At 27.8% G+C, this 15,522-nt stretch overlaps 2 protein-coding genes across 3 annotated transcripts in view; one reads left to right on the plus strand and one right to left on the minus strand.

Moving 5' to 3' along the window:
- The window catches only part of LOC100208050 (pre-mRNA-splicing factor ATP-dependent RNA helicase PRP16), a 50,228-nt gene extending 40,415 nt beyond the window's left edge, over positions 1–9,813 (plus strand). The window contains exons 16-18 of the mRNA XM_065818651.1: positions 8,992–9,087; positions 9,166–9,284; positions 9,424–9,813. Of these exons, the coding sequence (XP_065674723.1) occupies positions 8,992–9,087; positions 9,166–9,284; positions 9,424–9,493 (285 nt within the window). The 3' untranslated portion in view covers positions 9,494–9,813. The remainder of the gene's footprint in view (positions 1–8,991; positions 9,088–9,165; positions 9,285–9,423) is intronic.
- LOC100207837 (glutamate--cysteine ligase regulatory subunit) lies at positions 5,077–8,083 on the minus strand. 2 transcript variants are annotated; one of them, XM_065818654.1, is made up of 4 exons: positions 7,949–8,083; positions 6,426–6,658; positions 5,589–5,988; positions 5,077–5,453 (listed from the first exon to the last, which is right to left on the minus strand). In XM_065818654.1, the coding sequence occupies exons 2-4, from the start codon at positions 6,636–6,638 to the stop codon at positions 5,245–5,247; spliced, it is 822 nt and encodes a 273-aa protein (XP_065674726.1). In that variant the 5' UTR covers positions 6,639–6,658; positions 7,949–8,083; the 3' UTR covers positions 5,077–5,244. The 2 variants fall into 2 exon arrangements, with proteins under 2 accessions (XP_065674726.1, XP_065674725.1); XM_065818653.1 differs by lacking the exon at positions 7,949–8,083 and adding an exon at positions 7,003–7,145.
- Positions 9,814–15,522: the final 5,709 nt, after the last annotated feature.

Below are 15,522 nucleotides of genomic sequence, written 5' to 3' on the forward strand. Positions count from 1 at the left end.
ATAACAAACTTGATAATAATCTAATAAGTAGTCATAGAAACTAATAATTAAAAAGTTATTATAATAATCTTTAACTTATCAGTCGTGATATCGTAGAATATCTGAAAATAATCAGAAATAAAGAGAAGAGTATAATATAAAGTAGATATACGTAAACTTGTACTTCAATTAAAGTATAAAAAATGGCATCTGTTTGATGTTTGATGATACTAATTATAGTAAGATTCATATTAGTGTTAGTTCCAAATTGTATTAAGTAAAAAATAATTAACAGAAATTAAGACAGCCTGGCACTAAAAAGTGCCAAGTTATATCGCAATTTAGTAAAATTGCTTGAGTGGCGAGGAAAACAATCTTTCTCTACACACTAAGAAATACCTCTTTTAAAACATAGAAAAAACAGAATATAAACTTTTAAACATTATATTTTATAAACACATTTTATAAACTATAAGCATTTATTATATTACACGTGTAAGCATACTTATGAAAAACTATAAAATAATAACATTTGAAAATACATTTATGTATTTTTTCAGTTATCTCACGTCACTATATTATGTTGCAGGCAAAATTAATAAAAAGATCTGGTAACCATATTGTTTAATTATAGTCGTAGTATCTTCAAAGTTTTCTTTTAAAGACTTTTAAGTTGATGTTAACTTAGTTGATGACAACTCATAACACATCCTGGTCTAACATTATCGTTTTCAAGGTTGTTTACATGTTCATGTAAGGCATCATACCACTCCTTTCTCAGTTTGTTTTAGTTATTTCTGATGAAGGCAAGACACTGCTCTTTACTTTTATCAGCAGCGAGATTTAATAACATCAATTACTTTTAATTTAACAAAGAATGTACTACAATGCATAATCTTGTCATTTAAACACTCAATTCAGATAGTGGTTTCACTCAATTCAGATAGTGGTTTATCTTTTATTTGCATAAAATCTGCAATCTCATTTCTCATCTCGAAAAACCGTTTCGGCATTTTCCATTTTACTTCACAATAATATGTTACGTCTTCATATTCGGTTGATATTTCCAAAAAAGCCTTGAACTGACAGTGGTTAAGCCCTTTGGGATCGAATAAAATTGATGGTTTTTACTACCACATTTATAATATTCTGGAGTCGAACGGACTTATAACACAAGCTCCTTTGATGGATAATGCAATGGATAATGCAATATCAAATCATGTTTTTGCACATTTAATTCATTTACTTTTTCATTCAAAATTTCAATTCTTTACGTAAACCGACCATAGAAGGTCTGTGCATACTCCAACAAATTTTGACCATGGCAAGCCAAAACTTGTGAATATTGATTCCTCAGTAACAGTGAACTCTTTATCAGCACTTTGAATAAATATAACCAGTTTAGCTGTGTCAGAAAAATTGGTGCTCTCGTCTAATGCTATGGAAAATGACTTAAAACCAGCCATACGATCAGTCAATTTTGTTTTTATATTATTAGCCATCGTTTCTATACGTCGGACAACAATTCGTCTTGACAAACTAATTTTTTCAAATTTATTTTTTTTCAGGACAAACACTGAAAACTTCTAACATACACTCCTTGATAAATTTTCTTTCGCAAATGGCTTTAATGACTTTGTGAATTTTGAGCTATTTAACAAGCCTTCACAACATTAAGTTGTGTTCTTAGTTTAACCCTGTTTGTTTTCTGCTGTTTTTCTTAAATTTGCGTTAGGCTTCTGGATTTTGTCTTTTCTTATTTGTCTTGTCAGTGAGTGAAGCATAGAATGCTTAGTTGAGTAATGCCTCTTTATATTGAATTCTTTCATCACTGAAATGAATTCGCTATAGTAGACCTATATAATTTATAGGCCTACCATTATGCAAAAAAAAAAAAGAGTTTTTCAGTCCAATTTTCTTTAAACTGACAATCCTCCCTATCTACTTTTTGTTCGATAAACTTAACTCTTTCCTTACCAGTCGTTTTAACAAAGAACTTCTCACAGAAACCTTACTTTTTTTTTTGATAAAATGATAAAAGAATTACATAACGTTGCAAACAAGTTGAAATTCGAATAGTAAATCTTTTTAAAAGCATATTAAACTATAAATTAATAGAAAGCTAAACAAATGAACTTTTTAATTATTTAAGTTTTTAACACGCTTTATTTAACAACAAGAGATGCAAAGTGCTTAAAACCATTGTTTTAAGTTCCGACCTCAAGATGCATACGATTTTTTAATTAAGTTTTTCAAAACGTCTCGCGGGCCGGATCAATTCTCACAGCGGGACGGATGTTGCCTACATCTGCTTTAAACTAAGAAACATAAAGAAGCATAATCAATCTTTTTTGACTACTTCCAGCAGAATTTTTTTATTTTTCATATTCCTTATTTATTTTTTTTAAGAGAAAATTTATACAGACACAGAGAGTTTTAATTACTACTATTCACTTTATTAATTTTTTTAGTTTTTAATAACTAAAAAATAAGTGAATTGTAGTAATTAAATAAATAATAAAGTGAATTGTAGTAATTAAATAGCACTTTAGTTCTTTTTAATTACTTTAAAAAATAAAACTTGCTTAAAATGTTCTAAAAAAGCCTAAAGACAAAACTGAATCGAAAAGAAACACTGTACTAAAAAAAACTTCTTTACCGGTTATTCTAGCACTAACTTTTTCTAATAAAAAGAAATTAAATAGGCTAATAAAACTAGAAAAAAAATATAGCAACCGAAAAAAAAAAATAGCAACCGAAAAAAAATATAGCAACCGAAAAAAAATAACAACCAACAAGAAAAATAACAACCAATTAAAACTAATTTTTATTGCAAAATTTAACAGAGAACAACAGCAATTCACCTTAAAAGCTAAAACAAATTAATCAGCTTAAATTTGCTTGAAAACTAAACCAAAGTCAATGATATTTGATTTAATCTAGATTAAAGAATTAAAAAAAACTTACTGCTTTCAAATCTACAAAAATTAACAACTTACTAAATTCTATCTATTTGTCTAATAAACAAAAATTGAGTTTGCAGTAACAAAAACAAAACAAAAATAGTTTTTTCAATTCTTGGTAATTATTTTATTAGTTATCTGTTAAACTCTTGTACATAGTTAAAATACAATGAAATTGCAAATGCAACAATAGCTATTAGTGAATTGATCAGCATATATGGAATTCCAACTTAAAAATAATTATTGATAAAATTTACTCAAATCGCTATCAGTTTTACCTGTTTAAAAATAATTTATTCTCGTTAATCTTTTTAATTTTAAGCAAAATAAAAAATAATCTGTAAACAATAAAATGAATTGAACTAAGGGCTTCAGCTTTTTACAATTATTTTGAAAAATAAAATAAAACTTGCCTAAAATGTTCTGAAAAAGACTAAAAAAAATGTTTAAAAAAAACCGAATCGAAAAGATACAATGTTCTGAAAAATACAATAACTTCTTCTAAAGAATCTCAACAGACTAAAAAACCTTTATTCACTAAAACTGCCATTTTTATTGGTAAATTAAATAAAGAACAATAACAAATCTCCTTGAAAGTTAAGAAAAACTTATCAGCTCTAATTTACTTGCAGACCTTGCTTGAAAAACTGCGTGAACTTCAAGATAAGCCTAGTGACAACATAAAAATGAAGTAAGACGACGGTAAACGGTAAAATGATTCCAAGACACTGCGCTCGTGTACAGTTCGCTCATATATAATTGGCATAATAGAATTATTTTGTTGTTGTGATGTTTATGCTTATAAATATTGCATATATTTTCATAATAAGCATTATAATATAGTACAATTTTCTACTGACAGTACATTGTATTATAGTATAAAGTTCTACTGGCAGTACATTATATTATAGTGTATATAACATACATTAGGTCGGGTGAAAAAAAAAAAGCATGAATTACATGAATAAAAATTTTATGAATTTTGTTTTTACTCACGTAAAGCTGAGCAATTAGTGAGTAAATTGCTTAACTTTACGTAAATAAAAATTTGTGCAAAACTGTTGAAGTTTTTATTTACGTAAAACTGACCAATTAATGAGTAAAAGCAATTGCTTTTTTTTATTCACTCAGCCTATTATATTATAGTATGAAGTTCTACGGTTTTACTGAGAGTAAAAATTAATGTATGTTTTAACCAAAATCTATGCCAGGTTAAGTTTATTTGTTTTAATGTTGTTAATATAAATTATCGAAGGAGTTACTTTACCTGAAGATATTTTTGCTTAAAAATATGGGGTACAATAAATTCTCAAAAAATTATTATTTATGTGAATGCATTGTAAAAAAAAACATTTTATGATAGAATTTAAAAAAACTTCAGAATGAGGTATACCACCATTCTGCAAGTGAAGTATTTTTATATGGTATATTTTTATATGGTATACCACTGAGTGAATTTTAATTTATTTTACAATGCACTCATAAATATTGATCTTTGGATAATTTATTTGATAAAATAAATTCGGCAAAAATCTTTTTAGCAAGACATATTCTTCAACTAAGGAAGATTTGAAAATTTTTTAACCAAGTGTCATAGAGGTAAAACTCAAAATATAAATTAAAGTTTAAACAAGACGACTTGAAAGCACAGTTTATTGTTAACAAGTAATTATGTTAAAAAACTTCTACGAGTTGATATGTTTTTTTGTTGTTGTTTTTTTAAAAAGGCAACTATTACCAGGAGCTGTTTTTGTATAATTGACTTACGCTTTAAGAATATTTAAAACTGCATTTCTCCAAGGGATTTTCATTACGATAGATTTGACTATGGTTTCAAACTATGACAAATCATAGTCTAAATGTTATAGATTCAAAGTATTCATTTTACAAAACACATGACGTGGGCATGAAAGTTATTTTTAATAAACTCACACGTTTTTATAGCGTGACTGTTCTTAGCGTTATTAATGCAAATTTAGTGCGTAATATAAAATACTATGAATAATATTATCGTGCACGTCAGTGACAGTTAATTCTTATATTTTTATTTAATTAGTAGTATTGAATTGTTTATTTATTTGTTTTGTTGTTCTGTTTGTTTTCTGTATCAAAACAAATAATTAAAAAAAACGACTTATACTAAGCATCAATTAAAAATTCACAGTTATAATATATACAATATTTATAAATAAGTCATTAAATTTATCATCATTATTAATACATATTTAAATTTTTTTTTAATTTGTATTTTCAATTTACATGAAAAGTAAAAATTTACTAAATTAAATATTTTTTGAAAGATCTATTGTGGATCTTTACCATTTAAAACAGCTATGTAACCTTTGCCTTTAATTACCCCTCTACATTTAACCACGACAGCGTAACGAACCACATACTCTGTTGAGTATTGCCGTTTATCAGCAGGTTGAATTGTATGGATTAATTGATCCAATGTTTCTTCCGGCAACATCACTGATTGGTCTCCATGTGTATGCAACACCACGTTGGCTTCTATAAAAGAAAGTTTTTGTAAATACAAAAAAAGACGTGGCCTTAACGTTCTAGCACATGAAAGAAAGAAAAATTCGTATTATACATTTTTAAAAGCAAAAGTTTAAGAAATTTATTTCATTTTTGATTGCATACCTTTAGCATAAGCCACCAGATCTTCAGGCATGTGGCAACATGACGTCAAATTGACCTGATTTACCTCTGGTTTAATCCTAACCATGCGGATAAGTGATTCGAGCTTTTCTTTGTCGAGATCGCATGAGGAAATCTGAGTAGAGATTCCTGCATCTCTTAAGCGTTCCATTTCTTCCCAAAAAGGAAGAATGGCTTCATTAAAAGGCGTACTTTCATCAATCGGAGGTAGGGCTAGATACAAACTATCTAAATGGCTAACACCGAGCTGCATCAGGGTAATGTTGACAGCTTCTCTTAAAGCATCAACTTTAAGCGTATGCAAAAATACCTTAGCAGTAACTTTAAGCAAGCCTCTCTCGTTGATATCCATTTTTTCTGCATTTGAACAATTAACGTAGATCTGAATTTTAAAATTAGAATCATTTTGAAATCGGTTTTAATCAGAAGAATGAAAACATTTTTTGGAAAAAATTGTTCTATTCTACATTTATTAAAGTATTTATTCAAAAAGTTCATTCATATTCAAAGTATTTTCATATTATACATTGTTGTTCTTTTTTCAAATGTGCCCTTACTTCCTTTTTTAATGTGGTTTTACTTATACAATAAAAGTCAAAGTACTCAAATATCCTCGTGGTTTTGAATTGTTTTTATAGTCCAAAGTTCAAGTTGACATTTTTACGTTTTTTATAAAATTATTTTTATTGTTTAGTAAACTAAACTCAAACATTTTCTTTTTAAAATGAAATTAAATAAGACAGTTTTTTGTTTTTTTAATAAAAAAGAACAGTGTTTAGTAAAATTTTATGTTTAAAATTTTTTAAGTTTAAATCTTACCTCTCCTTGGCCTAGAGGCCCACTTACTTCAGACCATTTTCCAAATACGCGCAGTAAACTTTGATACAATTCATTAGCGGGTATGTCGTTTGTTCTTCTTGTTTTTAAGTTATTCCAGTTTGCTATGTTTCCTGTGTGTGCGTAAATTTTACAATCGCCTTCCATATTACTACTTCTAAGAAATTCACTTGTGTTCAAAGCGATTTGAGTCATTTTGTCAATACAGCTGAGGTCTAGATTTAACAAAAAAAAATGAATATTTTCTAACGTGTTTTATAAACCTTTTTTTTTTAATTTGTGGAGGTGTTTTAGCCAGTGGGTAGAAAAACACCTAAAGTTTCGATATAAATTTAACGCAAGTTGAACAAATATAGCCTACGCTTTGTTTAAACTCGTAATTGTTCAAACTTTTTCTAATCGCGCCTTTTTTATTATCCAGTGTTACTTTTGATTGTTAAAACTAATAACAATAAAAAAAAATGGCGTCTATCTTTAATAGTTACGTAAAATAAAAATTTAAGAAGATTTTTTCAATTTGCAGTAGAAAGTAGTAGATTCGTAAAAATGAAACTCGTACCTTGAAGTTTTTGCTTGCGATACAACTTTCAATTGCGTGCTCTGATTTTTTTTTCTTTTTTACAATCCTATTTTGACAAATATATATTCATTTGGATTGTTTGGCCTGGTTTTTATTGAGACTATAAATCATAATGTTTTAATGTGCCTAGTTTCGATATGCATAAAAAGCTTTTGCTGTAGGAGACGTCATTAAAAAAATATTTGTTCGGAAATATTTATTTTTAGCAGTTATTTTAAGTTTCTTTAATTTACAATTACATACATAGTATAATTAAATATTATTTTATGTAACTTAAATTTTTTTTTTTTAAATAAATTACTTAAAAAAAATACGTACACGAAAATTTCTACTGCTTTTCTTGAATATTAAAAGTTAAATTTGGTTAAAACACGCTTAAATAATAATTGCTAGAATCATTTCTAAGTATTTTTACGTGATCAATTTAAAAATGTTTAAAAAACATAAATATCGTTATAAAAATGTTCTCGAGTTTTTTTAAAACAATTTTCTAATATACAAAAATTTCTAAATATAAATATGTAACGAATTTAAGTAAACAAATCTAAGCGATTGAAACACCTTTCTATATCAAAGAAATACAGAAAGTGTTTGGATAATACGCTTGACCTATCGTTACTGATAATTTATTTCTTCGTTTGATAATAATTTTAATTGTTTTTTGTTTGTTTATTATTTCAAAATTGATTTTTATTACTTTTTTTTTTTTTTTTAATTTCTTGCGTAATTAAACAAATTAGAGGTTGTAGAAACCGTTCTTACTGGACATTTGAGGTAATTAAAATTCTTGAATGAAAGCTTTGCGTATGTATATCTTATTCCGGACTTTCGATATCTAACTTCGCTAAAATATTTACGAAACGTTAACTACAAAAGTTCATTTTTTATTCATCACAGAAGCTAAACAATATCATTGATTTCTTACCCAGTTTTCATGATTCATTAATAAACCAATCTCCGATGTAAATTTGTTAAGCTCCAGTTAATTCCCAGTAACTAAGTTGCTTGTATACAATAGAATTCTTTAAATATATCTACGTCTTAAACTATTTATTAATTATGATTATTTTTTTGAATTGCTTGCATATTTTCAAAGTTTCGCTTTCTGTTTACTTTTTAATGTCATTAGCGGAAATTGTAGCGCCTATTTATTTGCATGTTACCATTAAGTCATTTCTTAGTGATCGTGTTATTTTTTAATTTCGCAAAGAGAAAGATAAAACTTTAAAAACTTTATTTAATCTAACATTTTAATATAACTTAATGTTAAGTATCAGATTTTATAAGTATCATATTTGATACAAAAAAAATAACTTTTTAAACCGCTAAAATAAAGATCACGATTTGTTCACGTTACCTTTTTTGGCACGTTTCTTTCACGTTCGCATTAATTTCATGAACGTTTGCCGCGATGATTAATGTTGACATACTGGTAGTGGAATGTTGTAGCTAACGTATTTATTAATGAGTATTATTTGTTTTCTATTATCAAATATCCGAATTTTATTTGTTACTTTATTTAATTTACCTCAATTATTTTAATAGACTCATTTTGAGCATAAACTTTTATCACCGCACACAAGGGTTGCCAGTTAAAGTTCGAATTGAAGTGTTGAGAGAGTTTTGTAACATGTGTGTGTGTGTGTGTGTGTGTGTGTGTGTGTGTGTGTGTGTGTGTGTGTGTGTGTGTGTGTGTGTGTGTGTGGCTGAATTAGCCCCACGGTCTTGAGGAGGTGGATATTCAAAAAAATGTGCAAATAGGAAAAAAAATTCGTATTCTTCTAAAAATCATAAAAAACTAAAAATGTAATGTCCGTAAAAGTTACAGTATCGTATTATGGGTTTTGAAAAATGACAGTTAATTACTTTTGCTTGTATTAACTATGGCTGTTGTTGTTTATTTTATGCATTTTATGCTTGCGTGTGTGTTTTCGTGTTAATAAGAAAAATATATTTTTCTTTTCATAGGAGTTTATGCAATGTGTTACAGCAGTAGACGGCGAATGGTTGGCAGAATTAGGTCCCATGTTTTTTTCAATAAAAGAATCAGGACTATCTAGAACAGTAAGTAAGAAATTGTGTCGTAGTCATTATTTTTTATAATTTTTTACTTTTTACGAAACCATATTTTGTTTAAATTAGGAAAAACGTCGCCAAGGAAACGAAGCAAAACGTAAAATGGAATTAGAAATGAAAGAAGCCAGTGACATAATTAAGGCAAGAAAAGAAGAAAAGTTATCGAAGCTAACCCCTATACCAAGGTTATTTATTATTCTGTATGATATTAATATGATTTACAGATTGATAGAGAAAAAAATATTTTCAGATACTGTAAAGTTTTTTTTTTTTTAATACGCCGAAAAATGTCTTTTGCTTAAAATTTGTGCTTTTTATTCTTAGAACTCCTATTGCCACACCTGGCAGAAAAGATTCTACTCCAAAGAGGACACCAGCAAGATTCGGATTATAGTTAGGATAGTATTCCTCTCTACTAAATCAACTTCTATCAGCTATATCAACCATAAGCTTTATGTCTTATTCTATAAGTTTTAAGAATAATTGCAGACGTACTGCCCAGTTTTAAATTTTACTAAAGCCTTTTCAAAATTAGGCCTATGAAAGTATTTTCCTACAACTGGCCTCTATCCTCCTAAACTGGCCCCTATCCTCCTGAACTGGCCCCTATCCTCCTGAACTATAGCAAAGTTATAATAAAGATGCTCTTATATAATTAATTAAACTTATTGTATTGATTAATTATACTAACGTAAATTATTTCGTTTTATAACATTCTGACGTTGTATTGGTTTTTCAGTGAAGAAGTGCTCCGTTCGTATAAAATTCGTTAAATGTCTCTTATAACAAAATTTTATTATTTTTTGATTCTTTATTGCAAGGTTGATTGGTTATTAGTTATTTCAAAATAATTAAGCTCTATAGACAAATTTTACAATTTTTATGTTAAAAAAAACCGCTTCAACGAATATCTGGACGCAACCAGAAACATTTTATTTTAAACAATTTTTTATAATTTTTTCTTGTAAGCGATAGCAAAATATAGCTGTTTTAAAACGTCGCTTTTTTATCAAAAAGCCGAGAAAAATTTAAAGATGAAGGTTTCCTGTACACTTGGTTTGCGCGCTGTTTGTGCCTTTTTATGTTAAGTGAGCGTAAGAATAAAGTGTAAATCTCAAAACTTCGCTTTAACAAACAAACAAAAAATTATCTATCAGGTAACTTATCAAGCAAATAAATAAGATAAGTCTTATTAAATTATTACTAAGGTAGAAAAGGTTGTAGAACTCCTCATAAAAATAATTGTAGAATCCCACATAAAATAGTCATAGAATCCCTCATAATCATAAAAACATTTATAAATGTTTTTTTTTTTTACTTTATATTATTTGTGAACTTCGGGACCACTTCAAAGTAGATTGGTTACTTTTCCTAAAATTAAAATCTATTAGTTACGCCCGCAAATAAAAATTGTATTTTCAGTTTTTGTTTTGCCTGTTCAATCAACTGGACCATCTTCAAGTGGAAAAAAATTAGAAAAGCTTACAAATGTTATAGCAAAAGTAATAATAAAAATGAAAATTACTTATGTCTTGTAAACTTTTCCATATTAAAAAATCTTGTATCACTTTTAAAATGCCCTAAATGTAGCAGTGCTGTGACCTTAACCCTAAAGTCTCGAAGGGATTTTTGTCATTTGGTTAAAGTTAATTGTAATTGAAATGAGTCATCATATACACCACTAAAATGTTTGAAAAAAGTTGCATCTAACGGACAAAGTGTTTTTAAAGCAAATCTGTGTGCTATTGTTGCTTTTCGTCAGATAGGAAAAGGTTTTAGTGAAATGGAGAAGTTTGCCAAATGTATGAATATGTTTAGTATGACAAAAATTTCATTTAATTGTTTACAAATGAAAGTTGCACAAAAATATAAAAATCTAGCTATTGTATCAATGAAAAATGCAGTTTGTAAAAATATAGACTTTGAAAAGGAACCATTAAAAAAATGTATCAAGATTAACGGTGCTTTGCAAAAAAGAGGCTATGTTTCTTTAAACATTTACGTGTCTGGTATTATTGAAGACAAGTGTGTTGGTGTAGAAGTACTTTAAAAGTTTTGCGTGGATGTAAAATGTGGGAGAATCATAATGGTTCTTTAAAATATGTAATAATAGGTAATGGTGTCAAAGAGGTTTTATCATCATTTGGATGTAACGGTTTTGTAAAAGCGTCCAAAACTCAAAAACAAGATATACTTCAAATAGCACGCATGGAACACAAGTCTCTTCCACCTGTTAAAGAACCAATGAAAATGCTAAGAACAATAAAAAAAGGGTATTTTGATTGTGAAAGCCAAAAAGAACAATTTGGATATAAAGCTGGTGGGTTTTGATATGTTAATTTATGTTTCAACGGTTTAAATTTAAAAATATAGTTTTAAAACTTAATTTTCTCGCTTAATAGTTATTGTAATTTTTCAAAACTTCATAATTTTAGTTAAACTCAGACTTTTGACTTAGAATCTTCACAATTTGTTCATTATAGTTAGGAAATTCATTTGTGCCTTGGATTTATAATAATGATAATATATAGTTAAAGAGCTTTTTTACTCCAATTTTTTATATGACGTTTTATATAGGTGAACCACCTTAAACGTTGCATTTTTTGACACAACTATTTTCAAAAAGATGTTCATGCAATTGTAAATACATATTCACTGTATAAAGTACCAAAGTAGCTTAAACCAATACAAATTTGATACTGTAAGCAGATAATCACACAAATATAAGTAACCACACACACAAATAAGTAACCATACGTACAAAAAAAAGTAACCACACGCACAAATACACAAAAATAACATAAACACAAAAAACACAATCAAAAATATACTATGAGATTTTTCTCCTATGTATTTTAAATCCAGAAGGATTTTATTTTAAATATGTTTGCTATTGAGATCAATTACATAACTCATAATTTTAGCCTCCATATTCAAAATAAAGTGTTTGCTTTTTATACTTTTTCCAGTAAATCTTGAATTTGGCATGCATCCATTCAGTGGTTTGCTCACTGAAAACTTTCAGTCCAATTTCGTTTTTTTTTTAAGCTAACTCTTTAATGTGATAAAAAATCTCATGAGCTTTGGAAGTAACTGAAACTAACATAACGCAACGTTAGAATCATCTTGTTCCATCTCCGTTAGAATCATCTTGTTCCATCTCCGTTAGAATCATCTTGTTCCATCTCCACATTTTTAAGTTTTAAGATAAAAGGATTTTTATAACTAATAAACATTTTTATAACATATGTTTTCTCAGCAACTTTTTTACTTATAACTTATGTTTCAATACAGTAGAAAAATATTACTCTGAGGTACATAACACTATCAGTATCTCAGTTTTTTCAAAAAGTAGAGATAGAACAAGATAATTCTAACGTCGCGATAAGGGTTGCTTGCCATGCACAACGTTTTATGGCGTGTCTCTGAACAATGTCAAAATTATTCAACAGTTTGTTTCCATTGAACTGTCCGCCATTGATTTTCATTCATTTCAATTAAACTTTCCTTCATAAAATAATTACAATTGAAGCCAAGAATATTAGCTATTCTTGTGCTTGATCCCATGTTTCAAGGAATTGCTTGAAAAGATGATTGAAGAGTCCACGAAATAGAAGGAGTTTCGTTAGAGGAATTACACCAAGATTAAGCTCAGATTGCCCCTAGGAGTTAATCAATAGAGGGTAGACAACATTTGAATAATTTTTAGTCATTTGAAGTTTTGTGCCTATAGAGAGAAATTCAGCATAGTTATTGCATATTAAAAAAAAATCCTCTAGATTGACCAGAGCTGTTTAGGTTTACTTTAAATTGCACCAGGAACATGGTTGTTGGCTAGAGTGAGACTGGATATCACACAAAATATTACCTACTTTCTTGTCACGTGATATTATCTTGTGAGACACACCTTCAATTTGAGTTAGGCTCAATAGTATCTTAAGATTTTTATATGCGTCAGGTCAATCCAAACAAATTTAAAAAAAAATTTTAAAAGTTAACATTTGTTATCAATTTAACTGTTTAATATGGCAGTTACAATTAGCGAAATAAGAAATATGTTTAGAGAAATGTTTGCTGAGTATAAGAAAGACATAGAGTTACTAATAAAACAACAAGAAGAAAACGTTCTTATAGTCATAAGTGTAAATGCAAAGATAACGAGTGACAGACAACAAAAAACAGAATTAAATATTATCGACAGTATGGAAAAAATTAAAAGACTCGAAAAGGATGTATTTGATATAAAAGAAAGCTTAAATTTTCACGAAGAACTCATTGAAAAAAAGATTAAAAATAATATTGAATCTATCAAGAAAGAAAGAGTTTCTAAAAATGTAGCGCACAAAAATATAGAGTTTACCGACAAAAGTGATCAAACTGTTTGAACAGACTTTAGGGGTAAAAAATGTTAAAATTGAACGAGCGCATCGCTGCGGACGTCAAGATGCAAAAAAACCACGAACAATCATGATAAAACTTTTAGATTACAAAGATAAAGTGGAAATTTTAAAAAATTCTTTTAAATTAAAGGGTGAAAGTATTTTCATTAATGAAGATTTTTGCTACGAAACTAATGTAATAAGAAAAGAATTGAGAGAAAGAATGAAAACTGAAAGGCAGCTGGGAAAATTTGCATATATATCGTATGATAAGCTAATTGTGCGCGATTGGGTATCAAAAAAACCGTGCCAAGGCAGCAAGAGTTAAGTTTTATTACAAATCCTTTTTATTTTCTATTATTATTATTTTATTTTATTTAAAAACAAACAAACAAAAAATGGAAGAAAACTTAATAATTAAATTTTTTGATGAAAATATCATTCTCAGGGACGAAGATGACTCTGATAATTTTAATCAACAAATATTTGAAAGTCAATACTATACAGTTTTTGAATCTTTCCAATATCTACAAAAAAAGGAAGTTTTTTTTTCAATTTTAAACATTAATGTTCGAAGTTTAAAAAAAAATTTTGAAAACTTTAAGTTTTTGTTGGATGAATTAAAACATGACTTTAAAATTATTTGTCTTACGGAAACTTGGTGTAAGTGTGGTGAAACAAATGCGGAATTTGAACTAATTAATTACAAATCAGTTCACCAACCACGTAATTTTGGTATTGGTGGGGGCGTAAGTATTTTTATCCACAACTCAATTAATTATAGTTTACGTAATGATCTCTGTGTGAATGAAATAGATTGTGAGTCATTATGTATTGAATTAAAAAGTTAAAACACAAAAAACATAATTGTAAATGCGACATATAGACCACCATCAGGTAATTTAAAAAAATTAAAAACTCATCTGAAATCATTTATAACAGCTATCAATAAAACGCGAGATCATGTCTTTTTGGCTGGTGATCTAAACATTGACCTAAAAAAACATGCTTCAAATAATAATGTAAAAAATTTTATAAACACTCTTCTTCAAAGTAACTTAATTCCCACAATAAACAAGCCAACTAGAGTGACTAACAACTCTTCGACACTTCTTGATAATATAATAACTAATAACTTTCATAATAACCGTCTTAACACAGGTATAATCAAAACTGACTTATCAGATCATTTCCCAACATTCTTAGTTACTAATAACATAATAAATAACAACATTCCTTCTAAAACTACCATATTTAGGCGACAGATCAATGAAAACTCTGTAAAACAGTATCAAAACCTTTTAAGAAACAACGTTGATTGGAATCTGGTATTGCAATCAAACGATGCTAACAACTCATATGATCTATTTCTAAGTCAATTCTGCAAGCAATATGAAACAGCACTTCCTGAAAAACAAATTATAGTGAACACAAAAACAGTTATGACTCCATGGATGTCTAATGGGTTACTAAAATCCTCAAAAAGAAAACAAAAATTATATGATAAATACTTAAAAAAAAAACTTATAAAAACGAAATGACATATAAAAACTACAAAAATGTATTCGAAAAAACAAAAAAAATTTATAAAAAGCTTTATTATGCAAAACTATTAGACAAAGCAAGCGGAAACACCAAAAAAACTTGGAATGTAATTAAAGAAGTAATTGGCAAAAATAATTATACGAGAAACACTCTGCCAAAAAAAATAACAGTTGATGATAAAAATATTTATGATAAATCAATTATTGCTGAAAAAATAAACAGTTTTTTTATTAATGCTGGTCCAATTTTGGCATCAAAAATTCCTTTGAATTCAACTTCATTTGAGTCTTATTTAAAAAATTACGATAAAGTTATGGATGAACCTAATCTTAAATTAATTGAATTGCAAACCGCCTTTTATAATCTTAAAAACAACAAAAGTGCTGGATTTGATAAAATTAACGTTAATGTTGTAAAATCTGTTTATCATATAATCGAACCTCTTTTGTTTCACATCTTTAATCTTTCTTTTAAAACAGGTATTGTTCCGGAAAAATTA

The sequence above is a fragment of the Hydra vulgaris genome, chromosome 15 (genome assembly GCF_038396675.1).
Source record: "Hydra vulgaris chromosome 15, alternate assembly HydraT2T_AEP".
Taxonomy (NCBI): Eukaryota; Metazoa; Cnidaria; class Hydrozoa; order Anthoathecata; family Hydridae; genus Hydra; species Hydra vulgaris.

Excerpts from the sequence above, each read along its gene's own strand:
- LOC100207837 (XM_065818654.1), bottom strand. The coding sequence starts at position 6,638 with ATGACTCAAATCGCTTTGAACACAAGTGAATTTCTTAGAAGTAGTAAT. Across the intron at positions 5,989-6,425 it reads GGCCTCTAGGCCAAGGAGAG|ATCTACGTTAATTGTTCAAA; the intron begins GTAAGATTTAAA and ends TTTAAAATTCAG. Across the intron at positions 5,454-5,588 it reads TCTGGTGGCTTATGCTAAAG|AAGCCAACGTGGTGTTGCAT; the intron begins GTATGCAATCAA and ends TTTCTTTTATAG.